General features: G+C 37.7%; 3 protein-coding genes across 5 annotated transcripts; 1 reads left to right on the top strand and 2 right to left on the bottom strand.

Moving 5' to 3' along the window:
• Positions 1-434: 434 nt before the first annotated feature.
• Positions 435-5688, top strand: LOC109205271 (pentatricopeptide repeat-containing protein At1g74600, chloroplastic). The gene is made up of 3 exons (XM_019367961.1): positions 435-3901; positions 4120-4172; positions 4958-5688. Exon 1 carries the CDS (start codon positions 605-607, stop codon positions 3257-3259), a length of 2655 nt encoding a protein of 884 aa, XP_019223506.1. The 5' UTR covers positions 435-604; the 3' UTR covers positions 3260-3901; positions 4120-4172; positions 4958-5688.
• A 683-nt stretch (positions 5689-6371) lies between these two features.
• Positions 6372-15382, bottom strand: LOC109205267 (vegetative cell wall protein gp1-like). Its single transcript, XM_019367954.1, has 3 exons — positions 15289-15382; positions 13908-14117; positions 6372-6484 (listed from the first exon to the last, which is right to left on the bottom strand). The coding sequence occupies exons 1-3, from the start codon at positions 15380-15382 to the stop codon at positions 6372-6374; spliced, it is 417 nt and encodes a 138-aa protein (XP_019223499.1).
• LOC109205270 (putative pentatricopeptide repeat-containing protein At1g74580) lies at positions 6440-20385 on the bottom strand. 3 transcript variants are annotated; one of them, XM_019367959.1, is made up of 4 exons: positions 18044-20385; positions 16751-17101; positions 7806-7998; positions 6440-6973 (listed from the first exon to the last, which is right to left on the bottom strand). In XM_019367959.1, the coding sequence occupies exons 1-2, from the start codon at positions 20318-20320 to the stop codon at positions 17084-17086; spliced, it is 2295 nt and encodes a 764-aa protein (XP_019223504.1). In that variant the 5' UTR covers positions 20321-20385; the 3' UTR covers positions 6440-6973; positions 7806-7998; positions 16751-17083. The 3 variants fall into 3 exon arrangements, with proteins under 3 accessions (XP_019223504.1, XP_019223505.1, XP_019223503.1); XM_019367960.1 differs by lacking the exon at positions 7806-7998; XM_019367958.1 differs by lacking the exons at positions 6440-6973; positions 7806-7998; positions 16751-17101 and adding an exon at positions 17143-17641.
• Between the last annotated feature and the right edge of the window lie 499 nt (positions 20386-20884).

Here is a 20884-nt window from a genome sequence, read left to right as displayed (position 1 = left end):
AAACTAAGCTCAAAGCAACGATATAAAACAAGAAAATAGATAAGAGATATAGAGAGAAACAGAGGAGAGATTCTTATTTCTTCCAGGTATTCAAGTGTATTATAAAATGACTTATCATCCTCTATTTATAGTACTACATAGAGGTATACCAAAAGAATTCCATAAATATACCATTAAGCATCTGAGATCATAAAGGAAGATCATGAGAGAGATTATGAAGGTACGGGAGTTACAACCATAAGTATTGGACTAGTGAGAGTTATGGAGATAATGAATAAAAGTAATGGCTGTTATTCATTTAGAAGTTATGGACATCCACCATAATCTAATATTTCGTAACACCATATTAAACTTATTGTTACAATGACTTATTCATTATTAGTAACAACAGATTTAACAAATACACTTTTGCACTTAAAAGTAACAATACACTGGAAATTGAAAGTTTGAAACCCACAGTCCAAATTTAATACTATCAGCAATGGGATTTTGAACCAATGCCCTAATTCTCCTTCGCATCTCATTACCGCGCTTTTCAATATTCAGCACAGTTCACAGGCCACCCCTCCACTCCCTGCATATTTCCCATGATCCAATTTCATTAATGAGCTCTGTCAGCTGCCACCAACTAGAGCGGAAATTCTCAGCTTTTGGACGCAAATTCATCTCTTCCATTGCCTTAGCTGATAGCACATCTAATTTCTCAGACCAGCACCCTATTCAGTTCCTCAATGCACGCACCAACCCCAGAATTATTATTCACTCAAAACCCGAAATTGCGCATGCTCATCTCATAAAGACCCAGAATCTTGAATCCGATGTATATGCTGCAAACTCTTTGCTTGATGCTTACGGTAAATCAAAATTGGACAATGCGGCGAAGCTGCTTGATGAAACGCCTAACCCAAATACATTTTCCTGGAATCTTATGATTTCAAATTCTAACAAAGCGTTATTGTACGAGGATGCTTGGAGGTTATTTTGTAGGATGCACATGTTGGGGTTTGAGATGAATATGTTTACATATGGCAGTGTTCTCTCTGCTTGTGGTGCTTTAACATCTACATTGTGGGGCGAACAGCTTTATGGGCTTGTGATGAAAAATGGGTTTTTCTCTGATGGATACGTAAGATGTGGGATGATTGAGTTGTTTTCAAAAAGTTGTAGGTTTCGTGATGCTTTACGGGTGTTTTATGATTGTTTGTGTGATAATGTGGTTTGTTGGAATGCTATTATAGCAGGGGCAATAAAAAATAGGGAGTATTGGGTTGGTTTGGATATTTTTAGCCGAATGTGGGGTGGGCTTTTAAAGCCTAACGAATTTACAATTCCTAGTGTATTGAATGCTTGTGTTGCACTCTTGGAACTTCAGTTTGGCAAAACGGTTCATGGAGCAGTGATAAAATGCGGCCTGGAAAAAGATGTTTTCGTGGGGACTGCTATTGTTGATTTGTATGCAAAATGTGGGGTTATGGATGAAGCATTTAAGGAATTCATGCAGATGCCAGTCAGCAATGTTGTTTCTTGGACTGCCATGCTAAATGGTTTCGTCCAGAATGGTGATCCTCTTTCTGCAGTTGGAATCTTTGCGGAAATGAGGAATAAAGAGGTCGAGATAAACAGCTACACCGTCACTAGTGTGCTTACTGCATGTGCTAATCCTGCCATGGCAAAGGAAGCAATCCAAATCCATTCTTGGATCTATAAAACTGGGTTTTATCAGGATCCAGTTGTGCAAAATTCTTTGATCAATATGTACTCGAAGATAGGGGAAGTTTCCCTATCTGAGGCAGTCTTTGCAGAGGCTGATAATCTGCAGCACCTAGGTTTATGGTCTAACATGATTTCTGTTCTTGCCCAGAATAGTGATTCTGACAAGGTAATTCATCTATTTCAAAGAATATTTCAGGAGGACCTGAAACCTGATAAGTTCTGTTGTTCTAGTGTCTTGGGAGTTGTAGACTGTCTAGACTTGGGTAGACAGATACATAGCTACACTCTTAAATCGGGGTTAATCTCTAATGTTAACGTGAGCAGCTCTCTTTTCACAATGTACTCGAAATGTGGTAGTATAGGGGAATCATATATCATATTTGAGCTGATTGAGGATAAGGATAATGTCTCATGGGCCTCAATGATTGCTGGTCTTGTAGAACACGGTTTTTCAGATAGAGCTGTTGAATTGTTCAGAGAGATGTCCGTGGAGGACGTCACTCCTGACGAAATGACATTAACTGCTATCCTTAACGCATGTAGTTCTCTTCAGACCGTGAAAACTGGCAAAGAAATTCATGGCTTCATTCTTCGGCACGGTGTTGGTGAGCTCGGCATTGCCAATGGTGCCATTGTGAATATGTATACAAAGTGTAGTGATCTAGTTTCGGCGAGAAGGTTTTTTGATATGTTACCCCTTAAAGATAAGTTTTCTTGTACTTCCATGGTCACCGGGTATGCTCAAAGGGGTTATGTGGAAGATGCGCTTCAGCTATTCAAGCAAATGCTGATGGCTGATTTAGATATTTGTTCCTTTACAATTTCTTCTATTCTTGGGGTTCTTGCTCTTTCTAACAGATCTGGCATTGGCATCCAAATGCATGCATATTGTATAAAAATAGGATCACAATCAGAAGCATCGACAGGAGGTTCACTGGTTATGATGTACTCAAAAGGTGGAAGTGTTGATGATTGCTGCAAAGCATTTGAAGAAATCTTGGCACCTGATTTGGTGAGCTGGACTGCTATGATTGTAAGCTATGCTCAAAACGGAAAAGGGGATGATGCTTTGCAAGTTTATGAGTTAATGAGGAACTCAGGAATCAAGCCTGATTCAGTGACTTTTGTTGGTGTTCTTTCTGCTTGTAGCCATGCTGGTTTGGTTGAAGAAGGGTATTTCTTTCTAACTTCAATGATGAAAGACTACAGAATTGAGCCTGGTTACCGTCATTATGCCTGTATGGTGGATCTTCTCGGTCGCTCTGGTAGATTAATTGAGGCTGAGAGGTTCATAAGTGAGATGCCAATGAAACCTGATGCTTTGGTCTGGGGAACACTACTTGCTGCTTGTAAAGTGCATGGTGACGTTGAGCTAGGAAAACTGGCAGCAAATAAGATTATAGAGTTGGAGCCAAGTGAAGTTGGTGCATATATCTCATTGTCAAATATCTGGGCCAGTGTGGGCCAATGGGAAGAAGTCTTGAAAATAAGGGGTTCAATGCAAGGAACTGGGATAGCGAAGGAGCCTGGATGGAGTTCTTTGTGAAATACATTCAGTACAATAAGTCTTTGCATGTCATTCTTTACTGGTTAGCATATTTTGTCAAGGTGGAGAACTTTCAAAGTATCTGGGGGAGCTACCGACACAGAAACAAAATGGATGAAGACTTGTACTGTGCATATCTTTAGAGATATAGCATCATATGTACCAATCTTTGGACCTCTTCTACACGGTGACTCTACCATCCAGTTGGATAATTTACCAAAAATTTGGTCATAGGTTGCCGAACCTTTGGTTTGCCTCTCCTGGAAAGGTTTCCTTGCATCATATGCTGTAGATTAGGAGTTGAAGAAGAGGAAAATGTTTGACCACACTTACCATTGGATATGTGTAGTACTGTAACCGACTCCCGCCCAACCCTTCACTTTCTCTTATGTATTCCTGTTTCAATCATGCAAACTCCAGTTCAACCCAAATGGCTATCTCATTGGTGTGCAAGAGCGGAAGGTTGCTGCAAAGAGTAATTGCCCTGTCTCTGGCATAGTCCTAGCTATGAGCTTGTCCTAGTGCTGATACACTGAGAGACTTTGGTGTTCCACATGGTCTCTAAACAGCCCTGTTCTCTCCTTTCATCATCTAGCTGCTCACCTCTAAAGTCAAAGCCGAAGAAGAGTCTCCATACAAATGGTGAGACAAGTGCCTCCACCCACCCCCTTCCCTCATGCAAAGAATGTTATTTTCTCTTTCACATTATGATGTATCTTCCAGTTTCCTTTCTATTTAGTTTATGATAGTAGTGTTATGTTTCATGCTCTGTTCCTTTAATTTTCTTGGTTGCATGGCTTCCCCTGTGATTTATGCCATACCAAGAGATGTATTAACTTCAGGAGAAATTTATGCTGCAGATCACGGAACTGAAGCGATCCTGGACTGGACAATTTACTTTACTCAACTCCAGGTTTCATTGCTTGCCTCTCTACTTCTTTTCAGTTTTATCATGGATACTTCATTTTTCATTCTGAACAAATACTGGAGCTTATTTTTCCCTAACGGGGATGGATTTGAGGAGCAATGGGCATTTAAATGCAAGATCAATCTTCAATTTCCTTATCTTGTCTGGAATGTACCTTCTTATCTCCCAACCTTGCCATTTCTCACACCATTCCTAGCACTAACCGGAAGGTCCAAAACATTCAGTGGACTGTAATAAACCTGCCTTTCTTGCCTCTTTTACTTAGATCACAGATTGATCATTGAAGAAACCACTGAAAGTATGCCTTTACGTTCTCTCCATGGAGTATCTTTCTTTTTTTCCTTTTGTCTTTTCTCCTTCTTTTAGGTGGAGGAATCAAAGTTCGGTTTACCAATTATCAGGGAGGACCCAAAAGAAAACACAAATAATTAAGTTACCCGTGTGCCAGCTCAGAAGCTTGCAAGTATATATTGATTATATCAAATAAAACGTCTGTTTCATTTTGCATTGGTGCTCCAGCACACACATGGAAAGCCAACTTCTCAATCACTTCTTAGTTCTTTCTCTTTGCAAAATGAACGAACATAAGGAGATTTAGATTTTAGTTCTGAACAATGTCAAAATTCTTATGATCTATAATTAGATAGTATAATGAATTTTATGACTTCATACTTTTAGTTAAGTATTGAAGGTAACAAGTTTCAGTTAATGAATGGCCTATACCAACTTTTAGGGTCACCTCAATTAATGTGACTTGTTTTTTTTTTCAGATGTCGCTCATTAGTTTCTCTTGAGGACAGTACTGACAGAACTTACAAGAAGAACATTAGGGAATGCCTCTATAAAGATCGTGGTAGTCGTTCTTGTGTACACACAACAACAACAACTACACCTCAATTACAAGCAAGCTGGGGTCTGCTATGGGACGCCTCACAGTCCATGTCACTCCATTAAAGCCCGTCTCAGTCCAGTAACTCTTATGTACGCATAGTAACTAAATTACAACCTCGACACTCAGCTAATGCGCTGTGGAAAGTGCAGGTGTGTCTCAGAAACGTGGATGCCTGCTTTTTGCAGTTCCATCAACAATCAACCAAACACGTCTGTGTCGATTCCCAGTTTCATTTTAGTATAGATACTCCTGTCAGCCGATGAACTGTGTTGCTGTACGTATTTCCAGAGAAAATTTTTTATCTACTTTTCTTTATTTGAGTTTTCTACTTATGTCTTCGAGCAATGGGGTTAACTATTGTCTACACAAGCAGCCTGGCGTGGATACCCCTTTAGATTTGTGAATTTAAGTTTCATTTGCCTGAACTCAGCTTCACATTATTACTTCAGATGCTCAAGAAGAAGGGCCTGTATCACCTTGACTGCAGATTGTCTGATAATATTCCTCATTTCCTCTTTAGCAATAGGAAAGAAATAGATGAAACACTTGGAATTGGCGAAGCATTTTCTGTTTATGGAGTGATGGTTAACTGCCTATATAAGCTGGCATCAGTATAATATAACAAAATTCTCCAGATTCGAGAATATCTATATTATATTTTGATTCTTTTATCTTAGTCAACGACTATTATCTCACAAATTTTTACAATCATTTCCAAAATAACTTGTATATAAACTCGTTATATCCAAATTACTGTCATCTCATTTTCTTTCAGATGATACCAAGACATGATTACAATTGGTATATGGTCTAGATTTGGTTTCACATCTAACTTTCATACAATTTCTCACTTAGGCTAGCTAATATTTGAGCTTGAAGTTTCCATGTTACAGCTCTAAATAGAGGTAGCAAACAAAACGGGGAAGGACAGGTTAAGACTTCCCCACTATACTTTTCCCTCACCCTGTGCTATGTTTTCCTTTTGTTCTTGTAAGCCGCCCCATCCTTTCAGCCTAAACTTCTTTTTCTTCAGATTTCATTGTTCTTTACTAGTGTATTATTTTTTTTCTTTTTTTTGGCAGCATTCAAGCACCTGAGCATAATAATATCAAACTGCCAGTGAGACTTTGCATCAGACATTTGTGGATTTGCAGCCTTACATAATAATTTTCGTATTACTGTATTAAGAAACACGTACACAAGGATTTGACCTTAGTGGCCAATGAAGTGGGTGTCCGAATGCCAACATTATAAATACATAATCTATTAAGCCAACAGATGTACATATTTCTCTACAACTCTTTCCTTGGACAAGAAAGAGCTCCAAGTACATGCACCGCCACCCAATATGCAACTATAGTGAGAAATGAATACCGTTTTGCAGGATACGCTTCTTCTACCCCAACTACAATGCAAAGGAATCAGTAACGTTCCAGTACCTACTAAAGAACTGCACTGAAAATTCTTCAAATTTTGAATTTATTAAGCTACTAAACACTGCTCTCCTACTGGTCATATCACACTACACATGCTAAATCCTTGAGCAGCTACAGGAAAGTAAAGTCTACAAACTAAATAGTAGCCAAGGACAAAAGTTACTCGAACTCTTTTCTCTCAAGAACTCTATATACAGAAAGGCATAACAAATGATAAATATTAAAGTACAATCTTGCAGCTATAGCCAATCTTCACCAAAATCAAATGCAAATTAAACTGCTCTAGTCTCCCCCACACCAGTTGCAGCATTGCAGCCATCATAAATCACAACCAGCAAAACAACAGTACACTATACACCACTCAGATCTGGCTCTTCCTCTTCATCAAGCAACGCGGGGCATGAAACTCTGGAAGATGAACACGGTAGATTCTCTTTGTTTTGAGATTCTATACTTACCTATAAAAGATCATATGAACACCAAATCATTAAAATGTTGGTGATATAGCAAGACCAGAATAAAGCCAAATCATTAATATCACAATGTGATCATTGTTAAACAAGCAATAGTTGACCAAGTTCACAAACCGAAGAACAAAATACTAATGAAGTGAAACTATTTTGTGAAGGATAGAGAAACTAGGTGATTAATCTACAGCTTAATGGGATCTGTGTATGTTCATTATGTGATGCCAATGACTTGGAGACTATCTTACAGAGCTGGAACTATGTCCCACTTTGTACTTTTTTAGTCATTTGTGATAAAGGTACTATAGATGTTTTGGAGCAATTAGAAAGCCCCTAATAGCTTGAAGTCTGCATGTTCACACCTTTTTGGTGTAATATTAGTATTGTGTGTGAGTCATGGGACGATATGATGGATTCTATCAGTTCCCTACGCTACTGAACAAAGGACTATGGCTATATTGCACTCAACACTTTTTATATTCACTTATCAAGAAACAATAAAAGAATAGTTCCACAAGAAGACAACATTTACGAAATACCAAATACTAGCTGATTAATCTAACCATTTTCAACTGTCAAATTTCTGTTTGATAGCTCCAGAAAAGATGGCTTTAGGCTCTATTAAGCAATGACCCAAGTCATTATGCTCTGCATGATGAAATTAAGTAATGAACCACCCTAAAAATTCACAACCTATCTAAATGGGTCGCAAACATAGACATTCTGGTGGTATTGCTTCTTGGAATAACTTCGATTCTCAACAGCAGTTTATCCTATGGACGAGATATCACACATTTAACTGGCTCTTTGATGAAAGGATTACCTTCCTCTCCCTCATCCCATAAAGGAGATCTACGCCTTGTCTCAGAGAGTTACCAGTTCACAACATCAGTTGAGGGGTAAAAGATTTCACTGCATCTAAGATTCCACTCTTGATATTCAGATCAACTTCTACCATCCACGCCCCATGCATTTCAGTCATGGCGCTATTTCTCTCACCAACTTTCTCACACATGCTGCCCATCAAAGACAAAATCAGATTCTAACCTCAGCAGTAAAAAACAAGGGAAACAGAGAATCGTAAATATACCATTAAACTTGGTTCAAACGAAGCTTGATTAAAGTTAAAAAAGGCATAAAACAAATTCAGAGAAAACAAAGGAAAAACAGAACTTGGCCTTGTTAAAGAACAATAATAAACCAGGGGAGTACTTTTTTCGTCAAGCATGGCTTTAAGGAAGCGGTAGAGAATGGTAGGACTAGGCAGCATCATCGCTTCTAATAATGGCTTTCCAAAACTGAGTTATTTTCTTTTTTTCCATAGATATCTGATAAATCCCCGATGGCCAGCTTACAAAGCCCCATAAATTTTGGACCTTATTTTGGGTTATTTAAAACCTAAAAGCTGCATTTAAAGTGATCCTGAGGTGTATCTGGGCATACACGAGGGTGGTGATGTCATTGGGATACGTAAGCATGTCTATGGAACTAGTTGGAAGGGATTGGAAGTGGCAAGGTCTAGCCAAGAGTTGGAAAAAAAAATGGAAAAGGAAAAATCAAAAAATTAAATCTTGATTAGTCATTGTGGGCAGAACGTGTGCTTTAAATAAGAATAATCCTTTTGGTAGCATACGTTTGTATAATAAGAGATACTTTGATATGGTAAATATAAAGTAATCAAAGTTGGCTACCCACTTAAAAGCTTTACACTAAGTAAGGCTCAAAGATTATGTAACCATCTTATGTAGTAACTTGCGGAGAGAGAAGCAAAAAATGGGGCATTTTCCCATTTCTTGATTTCTACCAGAAGGTAGCGAAGAGGAAACACCCATCTCCATCTTTGCAAATAACGAGCAGCTCTAAGTGGAGAAGCTTAGAGCTTGCTTGAGATTATTCAAATCAAAAGTGGTAACAATCACAAGAAGTTTTCAAGAACACTTAAATCTTCCGAAGCTAGAATTTCACTACAACAAGGTAATTTCACCATTCTCTCTTCAATTATAAAGTCCAAATGATATTATTAAGTGTATTTGGGTAGAATGTGAGTGAAATTTACTATTAAAGTAAATCCAAAAATGACTTTTCATACATTAAAGAGTTGAAAAAAGAAGAAGATGAATAGTATTTGTGGTTAATAATTGAGTTACTTAATGACTAATAATTTCATTGAGCTAATGTATGCTTAGAAATGGCATTTTGGACCTAAATTATGAGAGCAATCGGGAAGAAAAGTATTGGATGGCTTGATGCAAATTGTGAATCCGGAAATAGGTTATGATGAATTGATTGAACTTAAATTGATGAAGTTCAATTGTAAGTGTTGTAGATTGATAAATGTTGAAAATATTGGACATGTTGAATGTATCAAGTCCGTTAGTGGGAGCGAAATAGAGGTAAGCTAAGACATATCTTACGTTAAGGAGTTATGCTAAAAGTGCATGAAAGTGAGTCTATGATAAAGTCTAAAATGTTTGTATAGTTTTGAATGATCGAGCGAGCTATACATTCCATGTTTGAAATGAAATGGGCTATCGTATGCTTAAATATCTAGATTGATATGTTGGTTATACTATTGCCTTGAAATAAATGATAGCACCATGATGAGTTTATAACGACTTGACAATCGTCCGTCATGATATTATACATAGCACAGTGATGATGATGATGATGATTTCAATTGGTTATATTCCTTTTGCGAGGAACAATTGTTGAGTGAATGTTTTACTTCTGCCTAATAGACCCCCCTATCCTTATCCAGAACTCCTAACTTAAATAAGAAATTGCTAAAATAATGCTTTGACTTAAATTATGTCATTTTATCACATAAAATGCATTTCATTGTTTAAAGCTTTATTAATTGCATTGTCAAAATGTTATGTTATATTTTTACCTTTCTCAAAAAAAAAAAGGTCATGATATACTATTTTATCCTGTATCCCGGAGTTTCAAAGCCAGTGCTCAAGAATCTTTTCGGGAGGAGTTAATGATACTCAAGGGTATGATTTCATAGAAATTATACTCAGCCTCCTTCGTGGGACAACTTACTTGACGTTTCAGATATTGTAGCATCTGAAGTTGACAGCACGAGACTAGGCGTCTCCTTTATTCTCTACTATACTTTGGTGACCCTGCTTCTTTTATCAGTGGGTGCATCTAGAGATTATATTAACTTTGTATATGTCTATAGAGGTCCCAATGACACTGTGCGCAGGTCTAGTCATGTAGATGGGCTTTATATTTTTATTTCTCATAATTCATTCCGCACTCATGTACTTTGGCCAAATGCCTAATTATGTTTTGAGTTAAAAAGGAGACTTTGAAACCAAATGATTTAAAATAGTTTCTAAATGTTTAAGTTATAATTAAAACTTTGAAATAATCAAGAAGGGGTAGACAGGTTTATGTAGTTCACTCGGTGTGACTTGATGGCATTGGGTGCCAGCTGCGTTTGTCTTTTTTGGGATGTGAAAAACTTGGTATCAGAGTGCCAGGTCGAGTATGTCCTAGGGTGTGACGGTGTCTAGTTCAGCTCACTCTTATTGGTATGTTGCGCTTCCACACTTATAATTGGGAGGCAACATAACATTCAGAAAAGTTATTGCTTTTTTCATTCTAGGTCATGCATTCAAGCGTAAAATGAGAATCGAACTCCTATTTTCGTCTTTCACAAATGGTTGACAAACGGCATGATTGAAGGGCGCAAGATTCGACACTTCGATGGCACTAGCTACTTGAAGTGTAGTGCATAAGGTAATTGTCACTCTCATAGTGGGAATGAAATTAAAGGAAAGAAAGTATGCCCCGAATAAGTTAAAAACACCTGTTAAAATACCAATGGTCTGTTTGAAGGAAGACAGAGTAACGATATAATCAAACGCTGTCAAAGTCAGGACTCATGAAAAAGATATGGTAATGAATAGGGATTCTGATGGTAGTGACATGAAAGTAAGAGCGGCAGTGTCATCATGGTGCTATCGTTTAGATTGAGGCAATAGTATAACCAACATATCAATATGGATATCTAAGCATACGATAGCCCATTTCAAACATGGAATGCATAGCTCGTTCTTTACAAAACTATACAAACAGTTTAGACAATTTCATAGACTCACTTTCATGTATTTTTTGCAAAACTCCTTAAAGGAAGATACATCTTAACTTCCTTTATTTTGCTCCCAATAACGGTCTCGATACGTCCAATACGTTCAACAATTATCAATCTACAATACTTACAATTGAACTTCATCCATTCAAGTTCAAACAAAGTATCATAACCCATTTTCGGACTCACAATCGGTATCAAGCCATCCAATACCCTTCTTCTCAATTACTCCCATAATTTAGGTCCAAAATGTCATTACAAAGCATATATTAACTCAATAGAATTATTTAGAGTCATTAATTAACTCAATTTTTTACCCCAAGTTACTATTCATCTTCTTCTTCCTTCAACTCTTTAATGTCAAGAAAATCCATTTTTTGTTTGCTTTAATACCAAGTTCCAATCATATTTTTCACACACAAATACTATATAACACCAGTTGAACTTCATAATTAAAGAGAGTGGTGAAATTACCGTGCCATAGTAACACAATGGCTTCGGAAGATTTAGGTGTTCTTGGAAATTTCTTGAGATTGTACCAGTTTTGATTTGAAAAATCTGTGTGAACGCAAGCTCTAAACTTCTCCACTTAGAGATGCTCGTTATTCACGAAAATGGATACCGCGTTAATCTTTAATTACCTAAACTCTGTTAATCTTTAACGTGTTTTTTATTTTATGAAAAAAAACTGAATTTTGACCTACCCACCCTGCGCCACCTAAGAACTCACCTCCCCGCCCCATTTATTCTTTGCCACGCCATGGCCCATCCGACTTCCTCCCTTAGCTCTAACGTTTGTGGTCTATATTTATTTTGCATGCGTATTTTCCAGCACAAACATGAAAATTCATCTACTCAAACACTTGTTTCTCAAGCTTGTAAAATGATCAAACATGCATTTCTAGGAAACTACTATAGAGGACGACAAAAACGAGATTCCCATTCCTTACATAACTAGATACCTAAAAGAGAAGTCCTCTCTGTCTGGGTAAAAACATACCAACAGCACAACACGTGGGATGGCCAAGAAAATTTTGTATAGTAAAATGAAATTTGGTAACAGTGTGAGAACGCATGGGAGAAAAATCTATTATTGATATTCTGTTTAATTATAATACAATGAACCCTATTTATACGATACATATCATACTCCTATTCTATGTGGGACTAGGACTAATTCATATTTATGTACATAACTATCTAACACTCCCCCTCAAACCGATGCATACAAATCATATGTACCGAACTTGTTATATATGTAACTAATACGAGGACCAGTAAGGGACTTGGTGAAAATATCTGCAAGTTGATCATTCGACTTCATAAACTTTGTAGCAATATCTCCTGAGAGTATCTTTTTTCTGACGAAGTGACAGACAATCTCAATGTGTTTAGTTCTCTCATGGAACACCAGATCTGATGCAATATGAATGGCAGCTTGATTATCACACACAAGTTCCAACTTGCTGACCTCACCAAATTTCAACTCATTAAACAAATGTTTGATCCAAACTAGCTCACATGTTGCCACAACCATTGCTCGATATTCTGCTTCTGCTCTAGACCGAGCAACCACATTCTGTTTCTTACTCTTTCAAGACACAAAATTACCTCCTACTAAAACACAATATCCAAGCATAGAATTTCTATCAAAATGTGATCCTGCCCGGTCAGCATCTGAGTACCCAACAAATTGCTCATGGCCTCGATCTTCAAATAATAATCCTTTGCATGGAGCTGATTTTATATATTGAAGAATGCAGGAACCGACTTACCACACTCACAAGAAAGGAAATGTCAGGTCTAGTCACTGTGAGGTAATTTAATTTACCAACCAGCCGCATATATCTTGCAGGATTGCTAAGAGAGTCCCCCTGTCCTGGTAGAAGTTTAGAATTTGGATCCATAGGAGTGTCAACAGGTCTACAGCTTGTCATTCCTATCTCCTCAAGAATGTCTAAGGCATACTTCCGTTGTGAGATTACAATACCTGAGCTAGACTGAGCGACCTCAATACCTAGAAAATACTTTAATCTGCCCAGATCCTTAGTCTGAAAGTGCTGAAAAAGATGTTGCTTCAATTTAGTAATATCATCCTGATCATTGCCGGTAATAACGATATCATCAACATAAAATATCAGATAAATACTGAGATTTGAAGCAAAATGCCGATAAAACACAGAGTGATCAGCTTCACTACGAGTCATGACAAACTCTTGAATAATTGTGATGAACTTACCAAACCAGGCTCGAGAAGACTGATTTAGACCATAGAGGACCGGCGCAATCGACATATAAGGCCACTAGACTCCCCATGAGCAACAAAACCAGTTGGTTGCTCCATATAAACCTCATCCTCAAGGTCACCGTGAAGAAAAACATTCTTAATGTCCAACTGATAGAGCGGCCAAAGGCGAACAACATCCATGGATAGAAAAAGGCGGACTGATGCTATATTAGCCGGGGGAGAGAAAGTATCACTGTAATCGAGCCCAAAAATCTGAGTATACCCTTTGGCAACAAGACGAGCCTTAAGTCGATCAACCTGGCCATCTGGACCAACTTTAACTGCATACACCCAACGACAACCAACAGTCGATTTACCCGAAAAAAGTGGAACAAGCTCCCAAGTACCACTCATATGTAAAGTAGACATCTTGTCTATCATAGCTTGTCGCCACCCTGGATGAGATAGTGCTTCACTTGTAGACTTGGGGACGGAAACAGAGGACAAAAATAATACAAATACACAATGGGGTGATGACAGACGATGGTAACTTAAACCGACATAATGGGGATTAGGATTAAGTGAGGACCGTATACCTTTCCGTAGTGCAATCGGTTGACTAAGAGGAGACAAATCCGCAGTATTAGCACGGTCAGGTGCAGGACGTGAATCAGCTGGGCCATATGCTGGGCGCGGACGACGATAATAAGTTAAGAGTGGTGGAGCTGTAGAAGGTTGAACTGGAGTAGGTGGTGGAACTGGAGCTATAGGTGGTGGAGCTGCAACTGGAGCTGTAGATGGTGAAGCTGGAGTTATAGAGGATGATGAATGGGAGATGTAACTGAATCTCCAAAAAATGGAGCTGGTAGCACCTCAGAAATATCTAAGTGATTACCTGGACTTGTGAAGTATGATTGGGTTTCAAAAAAGGTAACATCAGCAGACATAAGATACCGCTGGAGGTCAGAAGAATAGCATCGATATCCCTTTTACGTTCTCGAGTAACCCAAAAATACACACTTAAGAACACGAGGAGCTAACTTATGTTTTCCTGGAATAAAGTCATGAACAAACCACGTGCTCCCAAAGACACGAGGTGGAAGAGAGAACAAAGGTAAGTGGGAAAATAGGACAGAGAATGGAACTTGATTCTGGATAGCTGAAGATGGCATACGATTAATAAGATAGCAAGATTAAGAACTGCATCCCCAAAAACGCAAGGGAACATGAGATTGTATAAGTAGGGTATGAGCAGTTTCAATAAGATGTCTATTATTTCTTTCAGCTACCCATTTTGTCGGGATGTGTAAATACAAGATGTTTGATGAATAATCCCATGAGAGTTCATAAACTGCTGAAATGGGGAAGACAAATACTCTAGGGCATTATCACTACGAAATGTGTGGATAGAAACCCCAAATTGATTTTGGATTTCAATGTGGAAGGTCTAGAAAATAGAAAACAACTCAGATCGATTTTTCATCAAAAATATCCAAGTGCACGTGGAATAATCATCAATAAAACTGACAAAGTAGCGAAATCCCAAGGTAGAACTGACCCGACTAGGACCCCAAACATCTTAATAGACTAAAGTAAAAGGTGACTCTGCTCGATTATCAAGACGCCGAGGGAAATGGGAGGGAGTATGCTTACCGAGCTGACATGACTCACACTCTAGAGTAGACAAGTGAGATAAACCAGATACCATTTTCTGAAGTTTCTACAAACTAGGATGTCCCAACCGTTTATGTAATAAATCTGGTGAATCATTAACATGACAAGTTATTGAAGGAAGACAAGATGTGAGTCAATGTGATTTTGCACGGATAAGGTAATAAAGTCCATCTGATTCACGCCCGGTACCAATGATCCACCCTGTACTGCGTTCCCGCATAAAAACAAGGTCATCCAAAAATAAAACAGAGCATTTAAGTGATTTGGCTAAGCGACTAACGGCTATGAGATTAAAAGGACTACCGGGAACATAAAGAACTGAATCTAAAGGTGAGGAAGGAAGTGGACTTGCTAGACCTATTCCAGTTGCCATAGTGGTTTGAGACCCGTTGGCCATTTTGACTGTTGGGAAAGATTGAGAACATGAAATAGTAGTGAAAAGCGATTTGTTACTAGAAATATAATCAGATGCACCTGAATCAATGACCCAAGACTCAGAGGTTGAAGATTGGGAGACACAAGTCACGCTACTATCTGTTTGAACAGCGTAAGCTATCACTGAAGATGTTTGTTTACATGCTTTGTACTGAAGGAACTCAATATAATATGGTAAAGAAACCATCTAGATTGGATTCAAAGCATTGAATCCATCGGATTCTTAGTCAAAGGCTACTAATATGAATGCCATTAAATGTTTACGCCGGAATAATCATTGTTCACGTCGAAATAATATAAAAGTGGCCGGAAACAACCTCAAGCCCCAGCGCGTGGACGTCGGAACTTCGCCAGAGAAATTCTTCTGCCGCGCGTGAGCGTGTGAATCCTTTTCTGTCGGAGATTTTTTAAAGGTTTGGCCGCCGAGCCCTGATCTACTTCCTGGTGGCGTTGGTTTTTGCACAACACTGATGGATACTATCGTTCTTGCGGACAGACCTGTTTTTGCCGGATAAAAGGGGTTCCGGTTGAGATTTCTCTTCCCGGAGTCGCTGGAATTTATGCACAGCGATAAATTTCTCACGGTTGCTCTGGTACTATGTGAGAACACACGGGAGAAAAATCTATTATTGATATTCTGTTTAATTATAATACAATGAACCCTATGTATACAATACATATCATACTCCTATTCTATGTGGGACTAGGAGTAATTCATATTATATACATAACTATCTAACAATCGGTAGAGTCATCAAGTAGTTTTTTCAACCTTTTTGATGCACAACTGGGCTTAGGTCCTTAGCTGTACAATATCTATAGAAGCATCCCTGTACTCCTTGCTAAGACCTTTGTCAAAGTCCTTACATCAACAGGGGAAAATCATGAGCCACATCAGATAACACAAAGAATTGTCATCAGTTTTTTTTGTAGTCAGACGAGAAATGTCTTTTACTCTGATCACTCTCTTAATATATGTATGACATTTTCATTACAAGCCCCGGGGTGGGGGGGAGGGACATCCATAACATTTCGGGAAGTAACTCCTGAAAATGGTCTGAAACTCATCATGAGATTCTCTACAACATGTAATTATAGAAAAGAACTTGATATTGTTTCAAAATTTTCGGTCTTCTTTACAGTATCTAACTATAGATCACAAACTTTTTTTTTATTTGAAACTTTCGTCAAATTTCCAACAAATCTACATAAGAAGCCGGGCTTGGATTCTCCTTTCTATCAGCTTACACTTGCAAATATAAGGTTTCTTTTAGCTAAGTTTATTATTATTTTGGATGCTGAAGAAGAAAGAACAATGTTGTAAAATTACCTGATCTACGAGTGCTGAGAGGTGTAACCAGGAGATGTCCCTTGGAGAGACTTGGGAAACATCATTGGATAATTAAGCATTGAATCAACATGATTGAGATAGCCAAGAAGCATTGAGACTAAACCCACTCTCTCTTCAAAGGTCCGATGTTTTCAGCTAATGTCACAGGCTTTTGCCATCGTGTTTTTGCACCACTGTCTTCTTCATGAGACTACAGCTATATCGCTCTTGTAAGATGGCTTTGAAACAGCATAGCTTCAATCATGCTTTGCTACTTCTCACAAATCGCGGCTCAATATTACCTTAGTTTGATTGCCATCAATGCTCAAGTGACTAGTGGTAGAATGTTTTCTGTGTACAGAAGAAAGAAGCAAAAATACTTAGAACGACTAGCTCTAGACTTCTGAGTTGTGGGCAAGCTCTCTTGTCATTGCAGTAGTCTCAATCCAAGAAGTTCGTTTACATGTCAAATTTATAGTTCATTCAGCTTTCATTGATCTTCTGAATAAAACGTAATCTTAATCCAGTTGATTAGAGTTTCATTTATTCGTGCACCACCTTTTTCTTTTAGGTGATCTATCAGCAGGCTGGTGAGTGCAATTGCTTCTTGATTCTCTGGGGAAAAGGTTGAACATAACCTGTGTTCTTATATTTCTTCATTTTGAGCATTCTTACTTTGCATCTGGAGAAAACGTAAAATGTCCCCGATTTGCAAAATGCATGTTCATGTGGTATTCTGTCTCATGCATTTCCATTTCTCCTCCCTCAAGCCAAAATATAAGAGAAAAGTAATTTTCTTTCATTTTATCCTCCATCTTCCAATCCATTGTTGCATGCGGAATATGCTAGGTGGTGTTTTGAAATTAATCCGGAGAGGTTTCTGAAGGTTTTCTGGAAGAAGTTAATTACACTAAAATGTGTTTAGATAGCTTAACTTTTGTAATGACTTTCCAGAAAAAGAATTTAGAAAACTGTCACAGAGCAGAGTTTATTCAAATAATGTTTTAAAAAATTTTGTAGCTGAAACCGGTCAAACACACACAATCATTTCACCTGCCAGATTATCTCCGAAACAAGTCCCCTTTTATTTTTCATATATTCAACTTTCAACAATAATAACCATTTGATTGGATAGCTAGTTGAATCACTTAACTTTTACCATCTTGGCTTAAATATTTATACATTATAAATACAAATATTAGAGTTGTTGTATCCAGGCAAAAGACTTTTGAGTGTGTCATTGTTATGTGTACTCCAGTAAATGAGAAAAGTAATTACTTGAATAGGACGAACCTTCACGGATAATTTCTTCAAAACCTTTTTGTCTCTTATCCCGTCGTATAAAAGCTCATAGGCATAATAGGTTATGTGATTCTTCTTCAGCAAGTCTTCCACAAAGATCTTGGGAGCTGCCACATCCTTTTTATCTGCTTCAAAAATTGTGTGGACCACATCAGGTATAACAGCCTTCTGCACCATGAGATGAATGATACCAACTGCTTCGAGCAACCTGTTCTTCACGCATAGGCAATTGATCACTCGCCCTACTGTTTCTTTTGATGGAAGAAACTCTTTCGTCATGTTGTCAAGCAAAAACTTGTACCCCAATTCGCTGTTGTCTACCTTGCAGAAACCATCTATCATACAACGGTAGGTGTAATTGTCAGGAGAACAGCCACATTCACTCATCTCAAGAAATAGCTTCTCTGCTATGTCCATTTTCAGCTTCTTAGCAAATGCACTAATCAAAATATTGTACGTTGCAGTAGTATGAGTGCAATTATATTGTGTTTTCATTCTTCTGAATAGCTCATAGGCTCCTTCCAAATCCTCATTCTCACAAAACCCATTTATCAAAGTGCCAAAAGTCACTGTATCAGGAATAAGACCCTTGCTTTGAATATCCTCAAGTAAGTCTAAAGCTTTCATAAACTTTCTTGATTTACAAAGGCTCTCAATGAGAATATTATATGTGATTATGTTTGGGACACACCCTTTTTCAACCATGACTTTGAAGGTTTCCATCACATCATCAGGAGTTTTAAGCTTGCAAAGTCCATCCAACATTGTGTTATACGTTATCACATCTGGAACAACGTCATGATCCCACATGGTATTTAGAATCTCGATTGCATCAGCCAATTTCGACTGTTTGCAATAACCATCAATCAAGGTATTGAAGGTAAAAATATCAGGAAGGGTCCCTTTGGCCACGGCAAAATTCAGGATATTACTAGCATCAGATACACAGCCCATCTTGCACAAACCATTTATGATCAGATTATAAGTCCATGTATCAGGCCTGCAACCTTTCTCAGGCATTTCAGTCATCAACTTCAACGCTTCTAATATAAGTCCCTGCTGACACATTCCCTTAATTAAGGTATTATATAGGATTACATTACACTTCATACCTTTACCTGCGGCTTCATTAAATAAACTCTTGGCTCTGTTAAAGTCACCATCCTGACATAATCCATAAATAAGGGAGCAGAAAGTAAACTCATCAGGAACAAAACCTTTAAAAACTGCATTATTAAGAATTCTGTCTGCTTTCTGTATCATACCCAATTTGCAATATGCACCAATGATTGTGTTATAGGTGAATGCATCAGGCTCAAACCCACCGTTCACCATTTTATGCAAATAAGACTCAGCTTCAGCAACCTTTGAGTGCTTGCATAAACCACATATAAGAGTGTTATAAGTGACTACATCAGCATTTAAACCTTCTTTGTTCAAAGTCTCTAACATCCTAGCAGCTTCATTTAGTTGGCCTCTCTCAGAAAGACCTTGCATCAAGACATTACATGTAAAAAGATTTGGAAACACTCCTCTTTTCATGATCTTATTAAGAAGCCTTTCACTTTCTTGGACGTCCCCCTTCTTACAAAGCATACATATAAGCTTATTAAACGTAGTAACATCTGGAGTTATTCCGAGCCTAAGCATTTCATCGAACAATTCACAGGCCTCAACTCGACAATTCACTTCATAAAATCCACCAACTACTGTACAGTACGCAACTGCATTAAATCTGCATCCTTGATCGGGCATGTTATTCAAAAGCCTCAAAGCAACATGAGGCCGGTTCGTCCTACAAAACGACTTTATTCTAATAGTAAAGGTATATACATCAGGAGAAATCCCCTTTTCCAGCATTCTCATATAAACCTTATGAGATTGTTTAAAAAACCCATGTTCAACCAATACATTCATGATCGTGTTATACGAATGAACAGACGGCTGACAATTGAAAAACTCCATCTTCTCAAACACGTCAACCGCCTCTTGAACTTTCCCTTTCTTCCCATAACTTCTAATAGCAGTAATGTACACCCCTTCTAACAACTTATTATCAATCTTCTGCCTCGCTTCTTCGATGACGCCTTCCATTTCATTGAACTCCCCATAACAACCAAGCTTTTCGACCATACATTTATAGGTAGACAAATTATGGTTAAACCCATCTTCCTTTTTCACTGAATTGAATATTTCTAGTGCCCTTAATGGGTTCTTTTGACATTTTAATACAGCAGCCACATGTTTAGGAAGCACAGCAGCACTCATTCGTATAATATCAGTAAATCAATCCAAGGGCGGGGGCGGCTCTAGGTAAGGGAAGTGAAGCTCTAGCGCTTAGGCCCCAAATATTTAACGCCCAAAAATATAAAGTACTACTGTATATATTTATATAATTATTGATAAAAATATTTTAAATTTTAATATTTATCTAAATCTGGTAAATATAGGATTGAATGGATTAATAGAATAAAAAATTTCTCTTATTAAATTAAATAATATATTTATCTTCTCATCAATTCTATTTTTCTTTCTTTCTTTTTTCATATTTTTTACTATTTTACTTTCTAATTTAAAATCAAATTTTTTAAATTAGCTATTCCTTTTCGTCACATTTGATAGATCCTCGTATCAGTAATCAAGTTCTTTTGTGTCTCATTTTTTTAACTAAGAAATCCCAAAGACAATTATCGTAACGTTCAAAACACGATCGATAATATGCTCAATCCTTTTTACCATTTTTATTTAACGCTATATTTTTTTTATAGGGAGTTCAATACCATATGACTTACGCCTAATTATATGTTATTCTCTCAACACTTATTTTGTCTC

Source organism: Nicotiana attenuata, unplaced genomic scaffold, assembly GCF_001879085.1.
Source record: "Nicotiana attenuata strain UT unplaced genomic scaffold, NIATTr2, whole genome shotgun sequence".
In the NCBI taxonomy this organism is placed as follows: Eukaryota; Viridiplantae; Streptophyta; class Magnoliopsida; order Solanales; family Solanaceae; genus Nicotiana; species Nicotiana attenuata.
Note: the sequence above shows the minus strand (reverse complement) of the source record. Positions and strands in the feature narration are given on the sequence as shown.

What these genes read in the sequence shown, in the direction of transcription:
- LOC109205271 (XM_019367961.1), top strand. Translation starts at nt 605, where the DNA reads ATGAGCTCTGTCAGCTGCCACCAACTAGAGCGGAAATTCTCAGCTTTT.
- LOC109205267 (XM_019367954.1), bottom strand. Translation starts at nt 15,382, where the DNA reads ATGGCCAACGGGTCTCAAACCACTATGGCAACTGGAATAGGTCTAGCA. An exon ending in TTCAGTTCTTTATGTTCCCG is followed by an intron (nt 14,118 to 15,288) that starts GTAGTCCTTTTA and finishes CTATAACTCCAG; the next exon opens with CTTCACCATCTACAGCTCCA. An exon ending in ACCGATTGCACTACGGAAAG is followed by an intron (nt 6,485 to 13,907) that starts GTATACGGTCCT and finishes TTTGCATTGTAG; the next exon opens with TTGGGGTAGAAGAAGCGTAT.
- LOC109205270 (XM_019367958.1), bottom strand. Translation starts at nt 20,320, where the DNA reads ATGAGTGCTGCTGTGCTTCCTAAACATGTGGCTGCTGTATTAAAATGT. An exon ending in TGAAGAAATTATCCGTGAAG is followed by an intron (nt 17,642 to 18,043) that starts GTTCGTCCTATT and finishes AACTTCTTCCAG; the next exon opens with AAAACCTTCAGAAACCTCTC.